The sequence below is a fragment of the Salvelinus fontinalis genome, chromosome 26 (genome assembly GCF_029448725.1).
Source record: "Salvelinus fontinalis isolate EN_2023a chromosome 26, ASM2944872v1, whole genome shotgun sequence".
NCBI classification, from domain to species: Eukaryota; Metazoa; Chordata; class Actinopteri; order Salmoniformes; family Salmonidae; genus Salvelinus; species Salvelinus fontinalis.
In genome coordinates, this window is record NC_074690.1 from 16,981,152 (window position 1) to 17,001,956 (window position 20,805).

At 46.6% G+C, this 20,805-nt stretch overlaps 1 protein-coding gene across 1 annotated transcript; it reads right to left on the bottom strand.

Moving 5' to 3' along the window:
• Positions 1–857: 857 nt before the first annotated feature.
• Positions 858–20,311, bottom strand: zbtb41 (zinc finger and BTB domain containing 41). Its single transcript, XM_055882719.1, has 11 exons — positions 20,161–20,311; positions 18,409–19,678; positions 13,271–13,478; positions 12,222–12,291; positions 10,924–11,071; positions 8,232–8,361; positions 7,462–7,557; positions 7,127–7,233; positions 6,847–6,952; positions 6,013–6,101; positions 858–3,328 (listed from the first exon to the last, which is right to left on the bottom strand). The coding sequence occupies exons 2-11, from the start codon at positions 19,646–19,648 to the stop codon at positions 2,679–2,681; spliced, it is 2,844 nt and encodes a 947-aa protein (XP_055738694.1). The 5' UTR covers positions 19,649–19,678; positions 20,161–20,311; the 3' UTR covers positions 858–2,678.
• Between the last annotated feature and the right edge of the window lie 494 nt (positions 20,312–20,805).

Below are 20,805 nucleotides of genomic sequence, written 5' to 3' on the forward strand. Positions count from 1 at the left end.
AGAAAAGGAGCACCGAGCACGTCCCCATTCTCATCGACAGGGCTGTAGTGGAGCAGGCTGAGAGCTTCAAGTTCCTTGGTGTTCACATCAACAACAAACTAGAATGGTCCAAACACACCAAGACAGTCGTGAAGAGGGCACAACTATTCCCCCTCAGGTAACTAAAAAGGTTTGGCATGGGTCCTGAGATCCTCAAAAGGTTCGACAGCTGCAACATCGAGAGCATCCTGACTGGTTGCATCACTGCCTGGTACAACAATTTCTCGGCCTCTGACCGCAAGGCACTACAGAGGGTAGTGCGTACGGCCCAGTACATCACTGGGGCTAAGCTGCCTGCCATTCAGGACCTCTACACCAGGCGGTGTCAGAGGAAGGCCCTAAAAATTGTCAAAGACCCCAGCCACCCCAGTCATAGACTGTTCTCTCTACTACCACATGGCAAGCGGTATTGGAGTGCCAAGTCTAGGTCAAAAAGGCTTCTCAACAGTTTTTACCCCCAAGCCATAAGACTCCTGAACAGGTAATCAAATGGCTACGCGGACTATTTGCATTGTGTATAGTCACTTAACAATATCTATATGTACATATTACCTCACTTTAACCATATCTACATGTACATACTCCCTCAATCAGCCTGACTAACCGGTGTCTGTATGTAGCCTCGCTACTTTTATAGCCTCGCTACTGTATATAGCCTGTCTTTTTACTGTTGTTTCATTTCTTTACCTACCTATTGTTCACCTAATACATTTTTTGCACTATTGGTTAGAGCCTGTAAGTAAGCATTTCACTGTAAGGTCTACACCTGTTGTATTCGGCGCACGTGACAAATAAACTTTGATTTGATTTAGAGGTTGTATTGTACAGGCAGAGAGAAGTCGAGTTTATTTAGAGGTTGTATTGGACAGACAGAGAGAAGTCAAGTTAATTTAGAGGTTGTATTGGACAGACAGAGAGAAGTCGAGTTTATTTAGAGGTTGTATTGTACAGGCAGAGAGAAGTCGAGTTTATTTAGAGGTTGTATTGGACAGACAGAGAGAAGTCGAGTTTATTTAGAGGTTGTATTGTACAGGCAGAGAGAAGTCGAGTTTATTTAGAGGTTGTATTAGACAGACAGAGAGAAGTCAAGTTAATTTAGCAATAAGGCTTGAGGGGGTGTGGTATATGGCCAACGCAGAGTGCCTGGATACAGCCCTTAGCCGTGGTATATTGGCCATATACCACATATCCCTGAGGTGCCTTATTGCTATTATAAACTGGTAACCAACACAATTAGACCAGTAAAAATAAATGTTTTGTCATACCTGTGATATACCATGGCTTTCAGCCAATCAGCATTCAGGGCTCGAACCACCCGGTTTATAATGCACATTAATGAACATGGTGATCCCCTATAAGGCAACATATAGTACATCCCCATAAGGACAGTACATAAGGACAGTACATCCCCATAAGGACAGAAACCTATCATAAGTATCAAGCGTCTCAGTGTAGAAGTGCTGATTTAGAATCAGTTTTGCCTTTTAGATCATAATGAATAAGATTACATGGACAGGGGGGGTGGCCTGATCCTAGATCAGGGTGTTTTATACATACTACCCAGGCTGTTCCCTCCTGTCCATTGTGAAAGAAACAACATGATATACAGAATACTTTAAAATTGATTCAGACGTAGTTGACCTCATGATACACTAAACAGACCTTTCTAGTTTTGAGGAACCCGCCGGGTGTAGGGACGTCACCCCTAGACGCATTGCATTTCTCCTACTGTTGGTGTAATTGGTTATGGTTACTATTGGGGGAGGGGAATCTGATCCTAGATCTGTACAGGGGGAACACCACCCCGGAGCAACAGGCTGACAACACTATGATTGGTTATTACTCTAAAATTCTGTGGTAACTGGAAAGGAACACGTGGAATATTATGGAACTTGATTTGCATGGGGTAAATGCGTTGTATAATACTTTAATTCAAATTTAAATTGTGAATAAATAGCCAGATACACCTGTAAGAACAGCCAGCTTTTTGGAAATGAGACACCCTGTTCTGGAATTACCTTTTGTAATCAATCAGGCTCCTGTCATTTATGGAATGACAGAGACCTTAGGCTTTTGTGTGACAAGAGAAACTTTAAAAAGTGCTCTTTGAACCCAATATGATGAAAGACGTGGGGCTCAATCAAGGTGGTGCAAGGTTTGGACGATCGCAGATATAAATATCACAAATGGAGCTGATGAGATTCCCTGTTCCACACGGCTGACAACTAGATCTGTTCGACACCATCTGTTTCTATCAGTGTTCTCCCCTGAATAAGCTGCAAAGGTTAAAAGAGCAGGACGATCGCATTTTATTTTAAGGCTAGCTACATAAATACTTCATAACCCATACATAACCCATTCATAACAGATTCATAACCCATTCATAAACTATACATAAGCCATGCATAAGCAGTGCATGAACATTTTGTGAATGTTAACAACCGCACCCTTCAAATAAGCGTTACCTCTATGGACTTATACAGTTTCGTATGGGTTATAAATGTGTACTGTATGGGTTATAAAGGTGTACTCTATGGGTTATAAATGTGTACGGTATGGGTTATAAATGTGTTATAACGTCCTTATGTAGGTACCCTTTAAATAAAATGTTGCCAAACGGGAAGTATAGAGAGGCATCATCAATGGGTGACGTGGTCCGAGTTGGAGATGTTCTGGACGGGGGTGGCAGAGTCCAGGCCCAGCAAGGTGCCCAGGTACGACTGATCCCTGGGGTCCAACATCTGGTCAGGCTGCACCGGGTGAACAATGTTGGCCGGCTGGGGGGTAAGCGTGTACTTCTCCAGGAACGCCAGCTCCGTGGCAGTCTGGTACCCCCCAGCTGTCTGCTGCTGCCCCTGACCTTGGGGCGGGCAGGTTACGTGTACCCTCAGGTCACCCTGTACCCCCGAGACCACCCTGGGCATCTGGACGGGCACCAGCGTGACAGGCACACACACGTCGGAGGGGACGTTCTGGAGAACGGTCTTGGGTTCAGCCCGGTACACTTTGGAGGGGCCGTGGGTATTATAAGGCAGAGTCACAATCTTGTCCTCTGTTAGCACCACCGGAGGCTGCTGGCGGTGTTGCAGCTGGTGGTGCTGCTGCTCAGTGGACTTAGCACCGTGTACATGGTCCATATGGTACTTCAGCTTGTCTTTCCTCTTAAAGGTGGCGCTGCAGTGCGGGCAGTTAAAGGGGCGGGCATCCGAATGGATTACCATGTGCTTGGTGAGGGTCTTCTTAATGCGGAACGTCTGTTGGCACACGGGGCATCGGTAAGGTTTTTCACCTTGCAAAAGACATGACGGAAGTTAGTTGGGCAAACATAGTATTACAGATAGAGGATAAAAAGGGGAAGGGGAGGGAGAAGAGAGGTAGAGGGGAGGTAGAGGGATGGGGAGGTAGAGGAGAGGTAGAGGGGAGGTAGAGGAGAGGGTAGAGGGTAGAGGTAGAGGAGATAGAGGGGAGGGTGGAGGTAGAGGATATAGAGGGGAGAGGGGGTTAGAGGGGAGTGTGGAGGTAGAGGAGGTAGAGGGAGGGTGGAGGGGAGGGTAGAGGTAGAGGGGATAGAGGGGGGTAGAGGGGAGGGTGGAGGTAGAGGAGATAGAGGGGGATAGAGGGGAGGGTAGAGGTAGAGGAGATTGATGGGGTAGAGGGGAGGGTGGAGGTAGAGGAGATAGAGGGGGGTAGAGGGGAGGGTGGAGGTAGAGGAGATAGAGGGGAATAGAGGGGAGGGTGGAGGTAGAGGAGATAGAGGGGGGGTAGAGGGGAGGGTGGAGGTAGAGGAGATAGAGGGGGGTAGAGGGGAGGGTGGAGGTAGAGGAGATAGAGGGGGGGTAGAGGGGAGGGTGGAGGTAGAGGAGATAGAGGGGGGTAGAGGTAGAGGAGATAGAGGGGGATAGAGGGGGATAGAGGGGAGGGTGGAGGTAGAGGAGATAGAGCGGGATAGAGGGGGGTAGAGGGGAGGGTGGAGGTAGAGGAGATAGAGGGGGGGTAGAGGGGAGGGTGGAGGTAGAGGAGATAGAGGGGGGTAGAGGGGAGGGTGGAGGTAGAGGAGATAGAGGGGGGGTAGAGGGGAGGGTGGAGGTAGAGGGGATAGAGGGGGATAGAGGGGAGGGTGAAGGTAGAGGAGAAAGAGCGGAATAGAGGGGGGTAGAAGGGAGGGTGGAGGTAGAGGAGATAGAGGGGGGGTAGAGGGGAGGGTGGAGGTAGAGGAGATAGAGGGGGGGTAGAGGGGAGGGTGGAGGTAGAGGGGATAGAGGGGGATAGAGGGGAGGGTAGAGGAGATAGAGCGGGATAGAGGGGGGTAGAGGGGAGGGTGGAGGTAGAGGAGATAGAGGGGGGGTAGAGGGGAGGGTGGAGGTAGAGGAGATAGAGGGGGATAGAGGGGAGGGTGGAGGTAGAGGAGATAGAGGGGGATAGAGGGGAGGGTGGAGGTAGAGGTAGAGGGGATATAGAGGGGAGGGTGGAGGTAGAGGAGATAGAGGGGGTTAGAGGGGAGTGTGGAGGTAGAGGGGGTTAGAGGGGAGTGTGGAGGTAGAGGAGATAGAGGGGGTTAGAGGGGAGTGTGGAGGTAGAGGGGGGGGTGGAGGTAGAGGGGCGGGTGGAGGTAGAGGAGATAGAGGGGGTAGAGGGGAGGGTGGAGGTAGAGGAGATAGAGGGGAGGGTGGAGGTAGAGGAGATTGATGGGGGGTAGAGGGGAGGGTGGAAGTAGAGGAGATAGAGGAGGATAGAGGGGAGGGTGGAGGTAGAGGGGGGGGTGGAGGTAGAGGGGCGGGTGGAGGTAGAGGAGATAGAGGGGGTAGAGGGGAGGGTGGAGGTAGAGGAGATAGAGGGGAGGGTGGAGGTAGAGGAGATTGATGGGGGGTAGAGGGGAGGGTGGAGGTAGAGGAGATAGAGGGGAGGGTGGAGGTAGAGGAGATAGAGGGGGGGTAGAGGGGAGGGTGGAGGTAGAGGAGATAGAGGGGGATAGAGGGGAGGGTGGAGGTAGAGGAGATTGATGGGGGGTAGAGGGGAGGGGGGAGGTAGAGGAGATAGAGGGGGGTAGAGGGGAGGGTGGAGGTAGAGGAGATAGAGGGGGGGTAGAAGGGAGGGTGGAGGTAGAGGAGAGGTTGGAGGTAGAGGAGATAGAGGGGGATAGAGGGGAGGGTGGAGGTAGAGGAGATAGAGGGGGGGTAGAGGGGAGGGTGGAGGTAGAGGGGAGGTTGGAGGTAGAGGAGATAGAGGGGGATAGAGGGGAGGGTGGAGGTAGAGGAGATAGAGGGGGTAGAGGGGAGGGTGGAGGTAGAGGGGAGGTTGGAGGTAGAGGAGATAGAGGGGGATAGAGGGGAGGGTGGAGGTAGAGGAGATAGAGGGGGGGTAGAGGGGAGGGTGGAGGTAGAGGAGATAGAGGGGAGGGTGGAGGGGAGGGTGGAGGTAGAGGGGAGGTTGGAGGTAGAGGAGATAGAGGGGACGGTGGAGGTAGAGGAGATAGAGGGGGGTAGAGGGGAGGGTGGAGGTAGAGGGGATAGAGGGGGGTAGAGGGGAGGGTGGAGGTAGAGGGGAGGTTGGAGGTAGAGGAGATAGAGGGGGATAGAGGGGAGGGTGGAGGTAGAGGAGATAGAGGGGAGGGTGGAGGTAGAGGAGGTAGAGGGGGGGTAGAGGGGAGGGTGGAGGTAGAGGGGGTAGGGGGGAGGTTGGAGGTAGAGGAGATAGAGGGGGTAAAGGTTTTGTTGTGGCCCTTTGTCTGTAAAATAGTTTTTTTTAAACATTTAAAAAACAGATGAAAAGCAGACATTCATTGAAGCGTGTGTATAGTGTGATGGCTGCTGGTCTAGGAAATGAAAGCAGGTCGGTAATGTTGCCTGCCACACCTGTCATCTATTTATTGGACATCTACGTCCACCAAATACAATATGTCAATAAATGGTTGATGTGAAAAGATAGTTACGCTGCCAGGCAAACAGACATTCACAGCTTGTATTGTCCTCTTACCTGAGTGTGTTCTAAAGTGCATCTCCAGACTGGACTTCCCTTTGAACTCCTTCTTACAGACCTCACACTGATGCACAGCTGTTTTATACCTATACAATCCACACACATTTTACCAATGTTTAGTCTTTTCACAAATAGTCAACTAGACACCATAGAAGATCCTCTTCAACAGTAAAAAAAAAAGTATTTTTCATTGGACAAACACTGGATTTGTTCCATCTGGGTTGTTGGGTTGATAAAATGTAGTATCAATAAAGTCATTGTAATTATACCAGCGACAGCGAGTACAAGAAATTGAAACCAAAAATACATTTTCAACGTCTTTTCAACATCTTGTGCTCATAGGGTAGTCACATTTATACCAAAAACTATGTGACTGTATGTATTTGACTGTCCAGATATGGAAGTCAAGTTGTTTTCTGTGCATGCACTGTGAATTTACTTTGTTTTACTGAATATCATGTGAGAATGTGTTTGACGTGTGCTGACTACGCAATTGTTGTTTGTCCAATGCTGTTTATTCTGCCTATTTCCCTGATCATTTAATAAAAAATCGAATAAAAAATCCCTTTGGCGCCCTGGTACGTCTAAGTCCAGACTGACACTCTAAATCTAAAACATATTGGTCACGTTCCAGCATGACTACATTGCAGATGTTACGTTTCATCAACCAATGGTTATATGCCACGTCATCCGATTGCTATATTATATGATGTAGTTAGCTGATATGTTAACAGCTACTCAGTCGTTGTGAGATCTGACATGCATCTGCAATGTAGTCAGCCTGGAACGCGCCCATTCCCTCCATCTCCATCCACCATCAGGACCACTTACTTCTGCCACACCTTCTCTCCCAGGTGGACACTTTTGTAATGGACGGTCAGGTGATCATGGCGCCTGAAACACTTCCCACACTCCTCACACTGGTGGGCTTTCTCCCCTGATAACAACCAAGGGAGATTCAATTCAATTATTATCCCCGTAACACAATTCATGTGCAGCATAAAAACATACAAACAGTTCCAGGACCATATATGAAGAAATAACCCAGGGGAACATTTTACTCTCTTTTGCTCGGCTACGGAACATAACACGGAAGGTGTGTATACTGTACCCGAGTGTATTTTCTGGTGTTTGGTCAGATGGTCGTGGCGTATGAACGTCTTTCCGCATTCGTCACACTCGTAGCGCTTGTCGTCGTGGTGGACTCGAAGATGAAGCCTATCAGAATAAAATTGGGGGTTCAAGTTTTTAACAAATGTTAATATGCAATTAAAACAGGCAAACATTTGATTTATTTTGTATTAAATGATGACAAAATTATGATACAATTATTTTCTCTGGAGAAGACAAAAACTCCCCAATAGAAACCTCATGAACATGGGAATCCACCCACAGGTGATAGCCAATAAGAAGTAGGTACGTCATGAACTGCCCAAGCATATTGACCTATAAGAGCTGCCGTGGCGGAAACTCTGTCCACAGATACTGCAGAGGTGAGGTTTCTCTCCGCTGTGAATCCGCAAATGTTCTCTCAACGTTGTCCTACGGACATAAAAAAACAACCACATTACAATCAATGGAGATAGATTGATAGTAGACCAGTTACTAAAGTTGAGACTGTTACCATGTGAGCAGTGAGAGATAGACACAGTACCACTGTAAGGTTCCGCTTTTCTTTTCTTAGTCAACCTTGTGTTCTTGAACCCTGTCTTTCATTTTTGTTCATTGATTTCACCTGTGTTGGTTTCTCACTTGGTCTCATCAGCTCCATATTTAGTTCAGTTCTTTCTGTTTGTATAGTTGTGAGGTATTGTTTGTTTTTGACTGCCTACCTGTGTTTGACCATTGCCTGCCTGTGTTTGACCATTGCCTGCCTGTGTTTGACCTTTGCCTGCCTGTGACCACGGTTCCTGCCTTCTGCGAAGTCTTAATAAACATTTGCCGCGCTCTGCACGTCAATCTAGACCTTTTTCTCCCCGAGTATTCATTACAACCACCACCCAAAATAATTGTTAAAAAGAAGTTGGTTAAAAGTTTCGTTAAAAGTTATAACATTAGTAGTTGATGTGTAAAAAAACATAGAAGTTCAATGTAATCACACTTACATGTGCAGTATTCTAAACACTGCTGTTTATTTTAATATTTTTATTTATAATTTTCCCACAACACACAAAAAAAAAACATCAACCTATTTATTGTAGTTGTGACAATCCTACCTCTCCCTCACTGACTTCCCACAGATTAAGCAGGTCCATTTTCTCTTGCCCCCGTGTGTACATTCAATGTGTCTCTTCCTGTTACCCGTGTCGTTGAACTGGCGGCCACAGATGTCACATGGGAACGGACCTGTGGACAGAGTCACAGGTCAATTCAATATCCCTGTGTCACAGCCTTACTTTTCAATCCAACATCAACATCTGATCATTGATTCAAGTTAAGCTTCTACAAACTTGATAGCATTCTCTTCAATGATTATACAACCTTTTCCTTGACTCCCAATGTTTTTGAGGACAATAAACCTGAACGTGGTATTTGTATTTATTTTGGATCCCAATAGTTCCTGCCAAGGCAGCAGCTACTCTTCTCGGGGTGCAGCAACATTAAGGCAGTTTATACAATTTTAAAAACATTACAATACATTCACAACAGATTTCACAACACATTAAGTGTGTGCCCTCAGGCCTGTACTCTACTACCACATATTTACAACACAAAATCCATGTGTATGTGTGCGTATAGTGTGTATGTTATCGTGTGTGTGTGCAGGTGGCTGTGCCTGTGTAAGTGTCTCTTCACAGCCTCCGCTGTTCCATAAGGTGTATGTTTATGTTTTTTTTAAATCTGATTCTACTGCTTGCATCAGTTACTTGATGTGGAATAGAGTTCCATGTATTCATAGCTCTACGTAGTACTAGTCTATTCTGTGCTGCCCTGTTCGGAGCCAATTGAAATTTTCCTAAGTCTCTCATTGTGGCACCTTACCACACGACTGAACAGTAGTAGTCTCATTTACATTACATTTAAGTCCTTTAGCAGACGCTCTTATCCAGAGCGACTTACAAAGTCTCCACTGGGATTCTCTGCCTCTAACCCTATTGTCACGTTCCTGACCTGTTTTCTGTTATTTTTGTATGTGTTTAGTTGGTCAGGGCGTGAGTTGGGGTGGGCATTCTATGTTTTGTGTTTCTATGTTTAGGTCATTTGTAATTAGCCTTATATGGTTCTCAATCAGGGACAGGTGTTTGACGTTTCCTCTGATTGAGAACCATATAAAGGTAGGCTGTTCACACTGTTTGTTTGTGGGTGATTGTCTTCTGTGTCTGTGTATGTTGCACCACACGGGACTGTTTCGGTTTGTTCGTTCGTTTGATGTAGTCTGTTCCTGTTCGTGAGTTCTTCGTGTATTTATGTAAGTTCCATGTTCAGGTCTGTCTACGTCGTTTTGTTATTTTGTAGTTTGTTGAAGTGTTTTCGGTTTTTCGTCTTTACTTTAATAAACTTTGTTATGTCAAACTATCACACTGCGCTTTGGTCCAATCCCTACTCCTCCTCTTCTTCCGAAGGATGCGGCCACAGTGTCGGATGCCACAGTGTCTCCTGACCCCTCCTGTCTCAGCCTCCAGTATTTATGCTGCAGTAGTTTATGTGTCGGGGGGCTAGGATCAGTTTGTTATATCTGGAATACTTCTCCTGTCTTATCCGGTGTCCTGTGTGAATTTAAGTATGCTCTCTCTAATTCTCTCTTTCTCTCTTTCTTTCTCTCTTTCGGAGGACCTGAGCCCTAGGACCATGCCTCAGGACTACCTGGCATGATGACTCCTTGCTGTTCCCAGTCCACCAGGCCGTGCTGCTGCTCCAGTTTCAACTGTTCTGCCTGCGGCTATGGAACCCTGACCTGTTCACCGGACGTGCTACCTGTCCCAGACCTGCTGTTTTCAACTCACTAGAGACAGCAGGAGCAGTAGAGATACTCTTAATGATCGGCTATGAAAAGCCAACTGACATTTACTCCTGAGGTGCTGACTTGCTGCACCCTCGACAACTACTGTGATTATTATTATTTGACCACGCTGGTCATTTATGAACATTTGAACATCTTGGCCATGTTCTGTTACAATCTCCACCCGGCACAGCCAGAAGAGGATTGGCCACCCCTCATAGCCTGGTTCCTCTCTAGGTTTCTTCCTAGGTTTTGGCCTTTCTAGGGAGTTTTTCCTAGCCACCGTGCTTCTACACCTGCATTGCTTGCTGTTTGGGGTTTTAGGCTGGGTTTCTGTACAGCACTTTGAGATATCAGCTGATGTACAAAGGGCTATATAAATACATTTGATTTGATTTAGTCCAGGTGTGGCAAAACTAGGGCCTATGGAACCTGCCTTGTTGATAGTGCTGTTAAGAAGAAATGTCACCCAAAATGTAATTTAAGATGCTCCAAAGCTTTTAACTATCATTCTTTATATCATTTATTTTTGTTTCATAGTATAGTTTCTTTTTATTTAGTTTAGTCACATGATTTCTCAATTTGCAGTACGTAATGCCATACCTTTTGCCTCATCCCTCTCAACCATACAATTTTTAATTCCTCATCAATCCAAGGGGATTCAACAGTAACACTTAGGGCATATAGTTATAACGTATTATTACTTGTTATAACCATGATAATGCTTTATACATGAACTTATAATATGTTACGCCTTTCAACTGGCTCAAAATGACAGATAATAACCGATTTATCACTTTACTAACACATTATAAGCAGTTCATTCATACTTATGACAAGGCTAATAAAGCATTATGACCCATCATAATGCATTATATCTGTACGCCTAAAGTCAAGAGGTACAATACATTTATTTATTATCTAAATAGGTTGGATAAAGCAATTAAATTACATTTCCCATTCATTACCTAAATGGTACTTTTCTTGATGCTTCAAGCGGGCAAACCTGGACTTGAAGTAGTCGTCGCAGAAGGCACATTTGAAGGGTCGGTCTTGCGTGTGTAGAATCATGTGCTCCTCCAGATGGGGTCTACGTGTGAAAGACTTGTGGCAGATCTGAACCAGAAAGAGCAGAGAGAGAAGATGATTCCAGAATACACTGACTGTACTTGCAGAATACACTGACTGTACTTGCAGAATACACTGACTGTACTTGCAGTGAATGTGAAAATGTGTCATTCTGTGGACTATGTGTATCATTCTGTGGACTATGTATTATGTGATGTGTACAGATGTAGGGTCTTAATTTGAGCCAGTTCGCTACAGAATGAAAGTAATCCTGCAGCAACAGGAAATGTGAATTATTATGTGGATTATAATTCATGGACACACATTTTTGTAGGGGTTGATACATTTTGCTATACTAAGGGAAAAATAAGTCTGACATTTCTGTGGAAATTACAAACGCCAGAAGCCCTTTTAAACCTCAAATACACTACAGGTTTTCAATTTCCTGCATTGCATCTGTAGGTATATATTATAGAGTGGTCCTTGTGCGTAAATATTGCATCACCCATCTCATATGTATATACTGTATTCTATACTATGCCACTTGGTATCTTAGTCCAATGCCACTCTGACATATATGTGTATATATTCTTAATCCATTCCTTACTTAGATTTAAGTGTTTTTGGGGTATATGTTGTGAAACTGATAAGATATATTACTTAAATATTACTGCAATGTCGGAGCTAGAAGCAAAAGCATTTCGCTACGCCCGCAATAACATCTGCCAAACACGTGTATGTCACCAAAACATTTGACTTGATTTGATTTTGACTCGACTTCTAAAAGACATCTCATTTCATATGGCTATGCAATGACGTCACTTGAACTTGATGAGCTAATGTTGGTGACACTAACATGTGGCTCAGTTGATAAGAGCATGGCGCTTGCATCGACAGGGTTGTGGGTTCGATTCCCACGGGGGGGACCAGTATGAAAAATGTATGCAAGTGTATTTGGATAAAAGCATCTGCTAAATGTTAAAACCAAACTTCTTAGGCTCAAAGTGTTGATATTGATCAACGAGAGACATTCATATTATAAGGGCTCAAGGTGAGTGATCCCTTCAAAATATGATTGTAGTCTGAATCTTGGGGCTAGCATTTTACTCCTTACCTCATTTTCTATACTGTGTCCGTTATAGGAAACATTTTATTTTTTGGGATTGTGTTTCATAAAATAAAACAAGTCAAAGCTTACATCACACTTCCATCCATCGTTCTTCTTCCTCCTCATGGCCAGGAACTCCTGAATGTGGTCCGGGTGGAACCTGAAAGCACAGTGGTAACACGTAGTTAGTGACTTCATTATTCATTCCTTTTCACTCCTTGGAGAGCAGAGGGCCTCCATATAAACACACAGTACAACATTGACCTGTCTGGATCCCTTTGACACTGAACTACGCTGTGACACGTGTCCACAAGGTGGTAAAGCAAATTATTTTAACTTTAAGTACACTTGCACCAATTTGTAAGTCGCTCTGGATAAGAGCGTCTGCTAAATGACTTAAATGTAAATGTACATAAAACTAAGTGAGAAAAGGACACAACTGGTGGACTACAGTGTAATCCATTTAATTCAATAAACTGTTGATCCCTGAAGAGCAATGAAATAATCCCCATTATAGAACTGCTAATAACATCTAGATCAGGGCATATAATGATCAACTCAGATTACTACTAACCAGAAACCCCTTTACCCTGAAAGACTACAAACAAACATTAAACTCGTCTAGCAATGGTTTCCTTGACCCAGATTAAGCCTAGTAATTGACTAAAACACACTTCCAATGGAGAATCTCCATTGATTGATTGTTAATCCAGGACTAGGCTTAATCTGGGTCGGGAAACCAGCCCGTAGTTTGGAAGGGCTGTTAATAAGGTTTCAATTCAACCACTAAATAAATAACCTTATCTTTATATTCATACGAACATGATTTTAATAATTTGAATTTAGAGTGATTATATTCCTAAAATCTCAATTGTTAGGGATTTATAATAATCAAAATGTATAATATGTATAAGAGTGTAATGTGAATATCAGGGTTGGGGGTCAAGTCCATTTCAATTCAGTCAATTCGGGAAGTAAACTGTAATTCCTATTCCAATTCAAATGTTCCTCAAAGCTTCTCTATTAGAAAAATGTGGAATTGGAATTTCTGTTTACTTCCTGATTTGGCTGAATTGAAATGGAACTGACCCCAACCCTGGTTAACAGAGAATGATGATGGGACAGGAACGAAGGCTCGCCTTCTGACGTGTTTGGCGAGGGTCTTTTTGCTGGCGTGGAGCTTGTTGCAGAAGGAGCACTTGTGGTCCTTCTTCTGGAAGGGGGCGTCGCTGGCGTGCTTCTTCTTGTGTACAGTGAGGTTCGACTTGGTGGAGTAACACTGCAGACACACGTCACACTGGAAGGGCTTCTCTCCCGTGTGTACCCTGGTGTGACTCTCATACTTCCCTATGGAAAATACAGAGAAAAACATCATAATATTATGAGGTATAATAAAGTATTCGGTACATGTTATGGCTCAAAAGACAGATAAGTGGTGCACAACTGCAGCACAGATAGAACAATGACACAGATATTTCACTGGATGTTTAAATGTAAAGCATCCGCTTGCCATTTCCACTCATTACCAAATATGGTAGTGAGAGGAAGCCCAATGGCGGGCAGTGGGAGAAGATGGAACAAGATGGAGTTCGGACAACATTCTGCAAATTTTCTCATTGATGAAACGTTTAATCTCAATACAGTTTTCTGTTCCCAAAACTAGAATGGGTTATAGACAGAGTGGACAATTTTTTTATTTAACTAGGTAAGTCAGTTAAGATTACAGCCTAGAAACAGTGGGTTAACTGCCTTGTTCAGGGGCAGAACAACAGATTTTTACCGTGTCAGCTAGGGGATTTGATCTAGCAACACTTTCGGTTACCGGCCCAACGCTCTAACCACTAGGCTACCTGCCGGATTTAGGATTCTAAACTTTACTCTTCGTAAACGTTTTAAAAAATAATGACGTTTAGGACTGCAAGTGTGAATTGAGGTATTGCACAAGCACACTTCACAGAGTAGGCGTTCCCTAACGGAAATATGCAGATGATGCTAGAACGAGCCAACAGGATCTCGCTAGGTCGTGCTTTCCTCTGCCCACCTCCTTGCTTGTTCTGCCCACTATGGGGGCAGCGGGTAGCCTCGTGGTTAGAGGGGGGCAGCGGGTAGCCTCGTGGTTAGAGCATTGGGCCAGTAACCGAAAGGTTGCTGGATCGAATTCCCAAGCTGTCGTTCTGCCTCTGAAAAAGGCAGTTAACCAAGTGTCATTGTAAATAAGAATTTGTTCTTAACTTACTTGCCTAGTTAAAAAAAATGCTAATTTGTTCCCATTGGAAACGACAGGCTGTCTGTCTTGGTTTAGTTATTAAAAATCTTTGCCCGCAGTCCTTCAGGGTGTAACGGTCCTGACCTGTTTTATGTTGTTTTTTATGTGTTTATGGTCAGGGCATGTGTTTTGGGTGGGCAGTCTATGTTATCTGTTTCTATGTTGGTTTTGGGTTGCCTGGTATGGCTCTTGATTAGAGGCAGGTGGTTTGCGTTTTCCTCTAGTTAAGAGTCATATTTAGGTAGGGCGTTCTCACTGTTTGTTTGTGGGTGATTGTCTTCCGTGTCTGTATGTTATTTCGTACCACACGGGACTGTTTCGGTTTATGTAGTCTGTTTCCATTTCGTGCGTTCTTCGTGTCAATGTAAGTTCTCATGTTTAGGTCAGTCTACGTCGTTTGTTATTTTGTATCATTTCAAGTGTAGTTCGTGTTCGTTTTTTCGTGTTGCCATCATCATCGTGTTAAATAAAAAGATGGCTTATTTCCCTGAAGCTGCATTTTGGTCTGATGATCCTTCTCTCCTCTCCTCGTCTGAGGATGAGGAGAGCGACAGCCGTTACAGAATCACCCACCATACCAGAGCCAAGCAGCGGAGTCAACGGAGAAAGGGACAGGAAAAGGAGCAATGGACATGGGACGATGTATTGGACGGAAAGGGTTGCTACACTTGGGAGGAGATCCTGGCTGGTAGGGATCGCCTCCCATGGGAACAGCTGGAGGCACTGAGGAGAGCAGAGGCTACCGGAGAGAGGAACCGGAGCTATGAGGGAACGCGTCTGGCACGGAAGCCCAAAAAGCCCGTAAGTAACTCCCAAAAATTTCTTGGGGGGGGCTAGGAGGTAGTGGGCCAAGGGCAGGTAGGAGACCTGCGCCCACTTCCCAGGCTTACCGTGGAGAGCGGGAGTACGGGCAGGCGCCGTGTTACGCAGTAGAGCGCACGGTGTCTCCTGTACGAGTGCATAGCCCAGTGTGGGTTATTCCACCTCCCCGCACTGGTAGGGCTAGATTGGGTATTGAGCCAGGTGTCATGAGGCCGGCTCAACGCGTCTGGTCTCCAGTGCGTCTCCTCGGGCCGGCATACATGGCACCTGCCTTACGCATGGTTTCCCCGGTTCGCCTACATAGCCCGGTGCGGGTTATTCCACCTCCCCGCACTGGTCGGGCAACCGGGAGTATTCAACCAGGTAAGGTTGGGCAGGCTCAATGCTCAAGAGTGCCAGTACGCCTCCACGGTCCGGTATTTCCGGCGCCACCTCCCCGCCCCAGCCTAGTACCTACAGTGTCTACACTACGCACTAGGCTACCAGTGCGTATCCTGAGCCCTGTTCCTCCTCCACGCACTCTCCCTGTAGTGCGTGTATCTAGCCCGGTGCCTCCAGTTCCGGCACCACGCACTAAGCCACCTGTGCGTCTCCAGAGCCCTGAACACACTGTATCTTCTCCCCCTACTAATCCTGATGTGCTTGTCCTCAGCCCGGTGTCACCAGTGCCGGTACCTCGCATCAGGTATAGAGTGGGCTTTGAGAATGCAGTGTGCCCTGTCCCTGCTCCCCGCACTAGTAGGAAGGTGCTTATCCTTAGCCCGGTGCCTCCAGTTCCGGCACCACGCACCAGGTCTACAGTGCGCCGTATCCGGCCAGAGCCATCCGTCTCCCCAGCGCCATCTGAGCCATCCGTCTCCCCAGCGCCATCTGAGCCATCCGTCTCCCCAGCGCCATCTGAGCCATCCGTCTCCCCAGCGCCGTCTGAGCCATCCGTCTGCCAGGAGCCTGCAAAGCCGCCCGTCTGCCATGAGCCTGCAAAGCCGCCCGTCTGCCATGAGCCTACAGAGCCATCCGCCAGACAGGAGCCGCTAGAGCCGTCAGCCAGACAGGAGCCGCTAGAGCCGTCAGCCAGACAGGATCTGCCAGAGCCGCCAACCAGACAGGATCTGCCAGAGCCGCCAACCAGACAGGATCTGCCAGAGCCGCCAACCAGACAGGATCTGCCAGAGCCGCCAGCGAGCCATGAGCAGCCAGAGCCGTCAGAGAGCCATGAGCAGCCAGAGCCGTCAGAGAGCCATGAGCAGCCAGAGCCGTCAGAGAGCCATGAGCAGCCAGAGCCGTCAGAGAGCCATGAGCAGCCAGAGCCGTCAGAGAGCCATGAGCGTCGAGAGCCGTCAGAGAGCCATGAGCGTCGAGAGCCGTCAGAGAGCCATGAGCGTCGAGAGCCGTCAGAGAGCCATGAGCGTCGAGAGCCGTCAGCCTGCCATGAGCGTCGAGAGCCGTCAGCCTGCATAGACCTGCCAGAGTCCCTCAGCCAGGATCTGCCAGAGTATATCAGCCGGGACCTGCCCCTTGTCCCGGTGTTGCCCCTTGTCCCGGTGTTGCCCCTTGTCCCGGTGTTGCCCCTTGTCCCGGTGTTGCCCCTTGTCCCGGTGCTGCCCCTTGTCCCGGTGCTGCCCCTTATCCCGGTGCTGCCCCTTATCCCGGTGCTGCCCCTTATCCCGGTGCTGCCCCTTATCCCGGTGCTGCCCCTTATCCCGGTGCTGCCCCTTGTCCCGGTGCTGCCCCTTGTCCCGGTGCTGCCCCTTGTCCCGGTGCTGCCCCTTCTCCTGGTGCTGGCCGTTTATTTAGGGGATGTGAGTTTTAGGGTGGTCATTGGGAGGGGAAGACAGAAGCAGGGAGTGACTATGGTGGTGTGGGGACAGCGTCCTGAGCCGGAGCCACCACCGTGGTCAACTGCCCACCCAGACCCTCCCCTGGACTTTGTGCTGGTGCGCCCGGCGTTCGCACCTTGAGGGGGGGGGGTTCTGTAACGGTCCTGACCTGTTTTATGTTGTTTTTTATGTGTTTATGGTCAGGGCATGTGTTTTGGGTGGGCAGTCTATGTTATCTGTTTCTATGTTGGTTTTGGGTTGCCTGGTATGGCTCTTGATTAGAGGCAGGTGGTTTGCGTTTTCCTCTAGTTAAGAGTCATATTTAGGTAGGGCGTTCTCACTGTTTGTTTGTGGGTGATTGTCTTCCGTGTCTGTATGTTATTTCGTACCACACGGGACTGTTTCGGTTTATGTAGTCTGTTTCCATTTCGTGCGTTCTTCGTGTCAATGTAAGTTCTCATGTTTAGGTCAGTCTACGTCGTTTGTTATTTTGTATCATTTCAAGTGTAGTTCGTGTTCGTTTTTTCGTGTTGCCATCATCATCGTGTTAAATAAAAAGATGGCTTATTTCCCTGAAGCTGCATTTTGGTCTGATGATCCTTCTCTCCTCTCCTCGTCTGAGGATGAGGAGAGCGACAGCCGTTACACAGGGCTTCCATGTCTGCTCTTGAAAACTCCACTGAGTCACTTGATTGGCAGTCAAACAAATTAAACCTACTACTTACTTCGTTGCTAAGAGAAGAGGACAAAAAACAGCACTTGTGGATGTTTAAATGTTGGTTATGTATTAATTATTTAACATATTATTATTGTTTAATATCTTATTATTATGTTGAATGTTGGTTATTGTTTCATACTATATTATTATTATTATTGTTAAGGGTGTGTACTGGAGGCGAAGTCAGGTGCAGGAGAGCAGAGTGTAGTGAACAGGCGCACTTCTTATTTCCGGTCCAACGAAAGCACAAAAGTACATAAATGTGTCCAAACACGGAACAATAGACAAAAGTATGGCGCGTAACAATACCCAAATAACATAAATACAATTTCACACAAAGACATGGAGGGGAACAGAGGACTAAATACATTCAGTGTGATTAGAGAATGAAAACCAGGTGTGTATGGAACAAGACAAAAGAAATGGAAATATGAAAAATGGAGCGGCGATGGCTAGAAAGCAGGTGACGTCGATCGCCGCCAGAACAAGGAGAGGAGCCGACTTCGGCGGAAGTCGTGACAATTATTATGTTGTTGTTGTCATGTATGTTATTAATCTGTTGTTGTATAATATTAGCTCAGAAAAAACTGCCTACATAAATACAATGTAATCAGTGCAATACATTTAAATAAAATCTTTAAGGAGAGTACCTACCTGTGCGGTCAAAGGTCTTGTCACACTTGGGGCACTTGAGCGTCTTCTTGCTTACGCTCTGGATGATGACAGGAGCCAGTCCCTCTGGGTACACTGCTCCATAGTTAGAACCATTGGCAGCCTGACTATATACCTCCACCTCATTGACTGTCTGGTGTTCTGTTGTCTCCACCTCTGAACTCTCACCGCTCTCTCTTGCTCCCCGTACTAACGCACTTTGACGTTCTTCCACCATCTCCTCCTCCTCCCTCTCCTCTTCCGCCTCCTCACCCTCGGTTGGGGTGAGTGCATCCCCTGTGTCGGATATGTGCTTTGGTTTTCTCCCATCTTCTTGTTCTTCTTCATCTTCCTCGTCATCTTCCTCTGTGGTGTTAGGGTCTCTACTAGCGGGGTCTTGATGTAGCTTCCCCTCTGTTGCGCTGGCGCTGTCCGCGTCACCTCTCTCCAATTTAGCGGGAACTCTCCTCCTGCGGGCAGACCTCCGGGTTGTGGTTACCATGGTAGTAACCTCTTGATTGACCACCTTTTCTCTGGCGTCTCCCTCGGTGCTGCTACTGTGGTTCCTGTTTAAATGGTTCTCCAGAGACTTCTTGTAGCAAAACGTGCGGCTGCAGAACAAACAATGGTGGGCACGAGCCTGGACTGGGCTTTGGACCTCGACACAGTCTGATGGAAGGTCAGAAGCTTTAGAGGTCTTCTCTGAGCTTGGTTCCCCCACGGACTTAACCTCCACTCGGGCAAGCGCTGGCCGGTCATCCCCCTCTTCTGCCAGGAGCTTCACTACATCCATCATGTCCAGGAAGCCGGCCGCTTCAGTCAGGGCAGGGACCTCGCTCTCGGGAATGACGCACTCGGCCGTGTAAAGGAGGTGCAGTAAGTGTTGGAACACGGAATCATCCACGTGGTCAAGAATCACGTGATCGGCGGTTGGGTTTTTGGTCAGCTCGGCGTGGAAGTAGCTGCTACCGTGCGCCAACATGGCTTTGTGGGCTCTGTAGCGCTTCCCGCCCACACTGACAGAGACGTCGCAGAACCTCTGCTTCGTTCGGTCCTCGTTTAGAAACTTGAGGAGGTTGTCGCCATGCTGCATCATGGTCAGGTGTCTCTTTTGTGATGGAGGAACCGTCTCTGAATCAGTCATGGTATTGATGTCCAGTGAGTCAATTTGCCCACTGGCACAAGCACTGACCTTTCCTCTTCTGTTTGGGGGTTGAGGTTGGGTGGGTTTTCTCGTCATCATTATGTTAAATGGGGAACCATTCAAAGAGTTCTGAAAAACAGACATAATTTCAAGAAACAGCCTATGTCAGCAGAAAGTTATGTTGTACATATGTTATTACACAGCCTGTATGGCAAGGTGAGAGGTAAAGACAGATGTAACTTATAGATGCATCTGATTATACGTGTATTTTGATATTGCATTTACTGTTATAGCCAGCCTTTGATATGTTGGCTAATGTTTTGTGAAAGCCAATGTATGCAGTGACATGGGTGTATCAACAACTCAACTGCTGGCAACGTTGTTATATCGCCTATTCCAACAACGTAGCGTGCAGCCAACTCAATTCAGTGTTGATGTGCATCAGCAGTTGGCTACAATGTTGCAGTCTCAAATTCGCTATCCACCTCAAGGACCCCTATGTTATGGTCTGTACAAAAGCCCCCTCCCCCCGAAAAGGAGAACGTTGACAAACGACCCTTACTGCCCCTTTGGGAAAGCATTCGTGCAAGTTAATTCATTTTCAAACCTACCTTAGAAGTGTAAGCACGCTAAGAAAAAAATACGAAGTACACTCGTACATCTCTACTCTGAGAAAATAGCAAAAATGTCAATTTCCTGAATATCGCAAAACGCCCCACCTTCACATTCTTGGGGAAACGTCGCAAACAAACAACGCGCTCGTTCATTGGCTGTTTCAGCTTTTGTCCTCGAGCCCTTTGTGTAACAGTAACCAGAGAGAAATGTCACACAAAAAGCCAACAAAAACACTTTGATATTTCTCTCATATTTATGCAGGTACGTGTAAATTGTTTTAAACGGTAACAGCCTTTGTGTGCTTTGTGTTCCTTGATAAACGTGAAGAATGTGCTGAACTGTATCACATTATTCGCCTATGCGACTTTATAGTCTATGTGGCATTGTGGGTATTGTAGTGAAATACGACATAGGGAACCTATCGAGAGAGATGTGTGATGAAAGGATTGTGAACGCCTTCATCGAACAGTCTCACAGTCACAACCCACTTGAAAATGACTAGAGGAGGATAATAAAAAATAGGAAAATTAATGATTGGAAACCCATGATAATAATCAAACCGTTCCTCAAACTGGTCTTCAACAGTATAGACTCCTTTAATGTTCTGCTCTTCTTCACCCTTGTTTCAATGACCTACTTGC

Coding starts and splice junctions, on each gene's coding strand:
- zbtb41 (XM_055882719.1), bottom strand. CDS start 19,648: ATGATGACGAGAAAACCCACCCAACCTCAACCCCCAAACAGAAGAGGA. Junction 7,234..7,461: donor CGCCACGGCAGCTCTTATAG/GTCAATATGCTT, acceptor TTATTCTGATAG/GCTTCATCTTCGAGTCCACC. Junction 6,953..7,126: donor ACACCAGAAAATACACTCGG/GTACAGTATACA, acceptor GGTTGTTATCAG/GGGAGAAAGCCCACCAGTGT.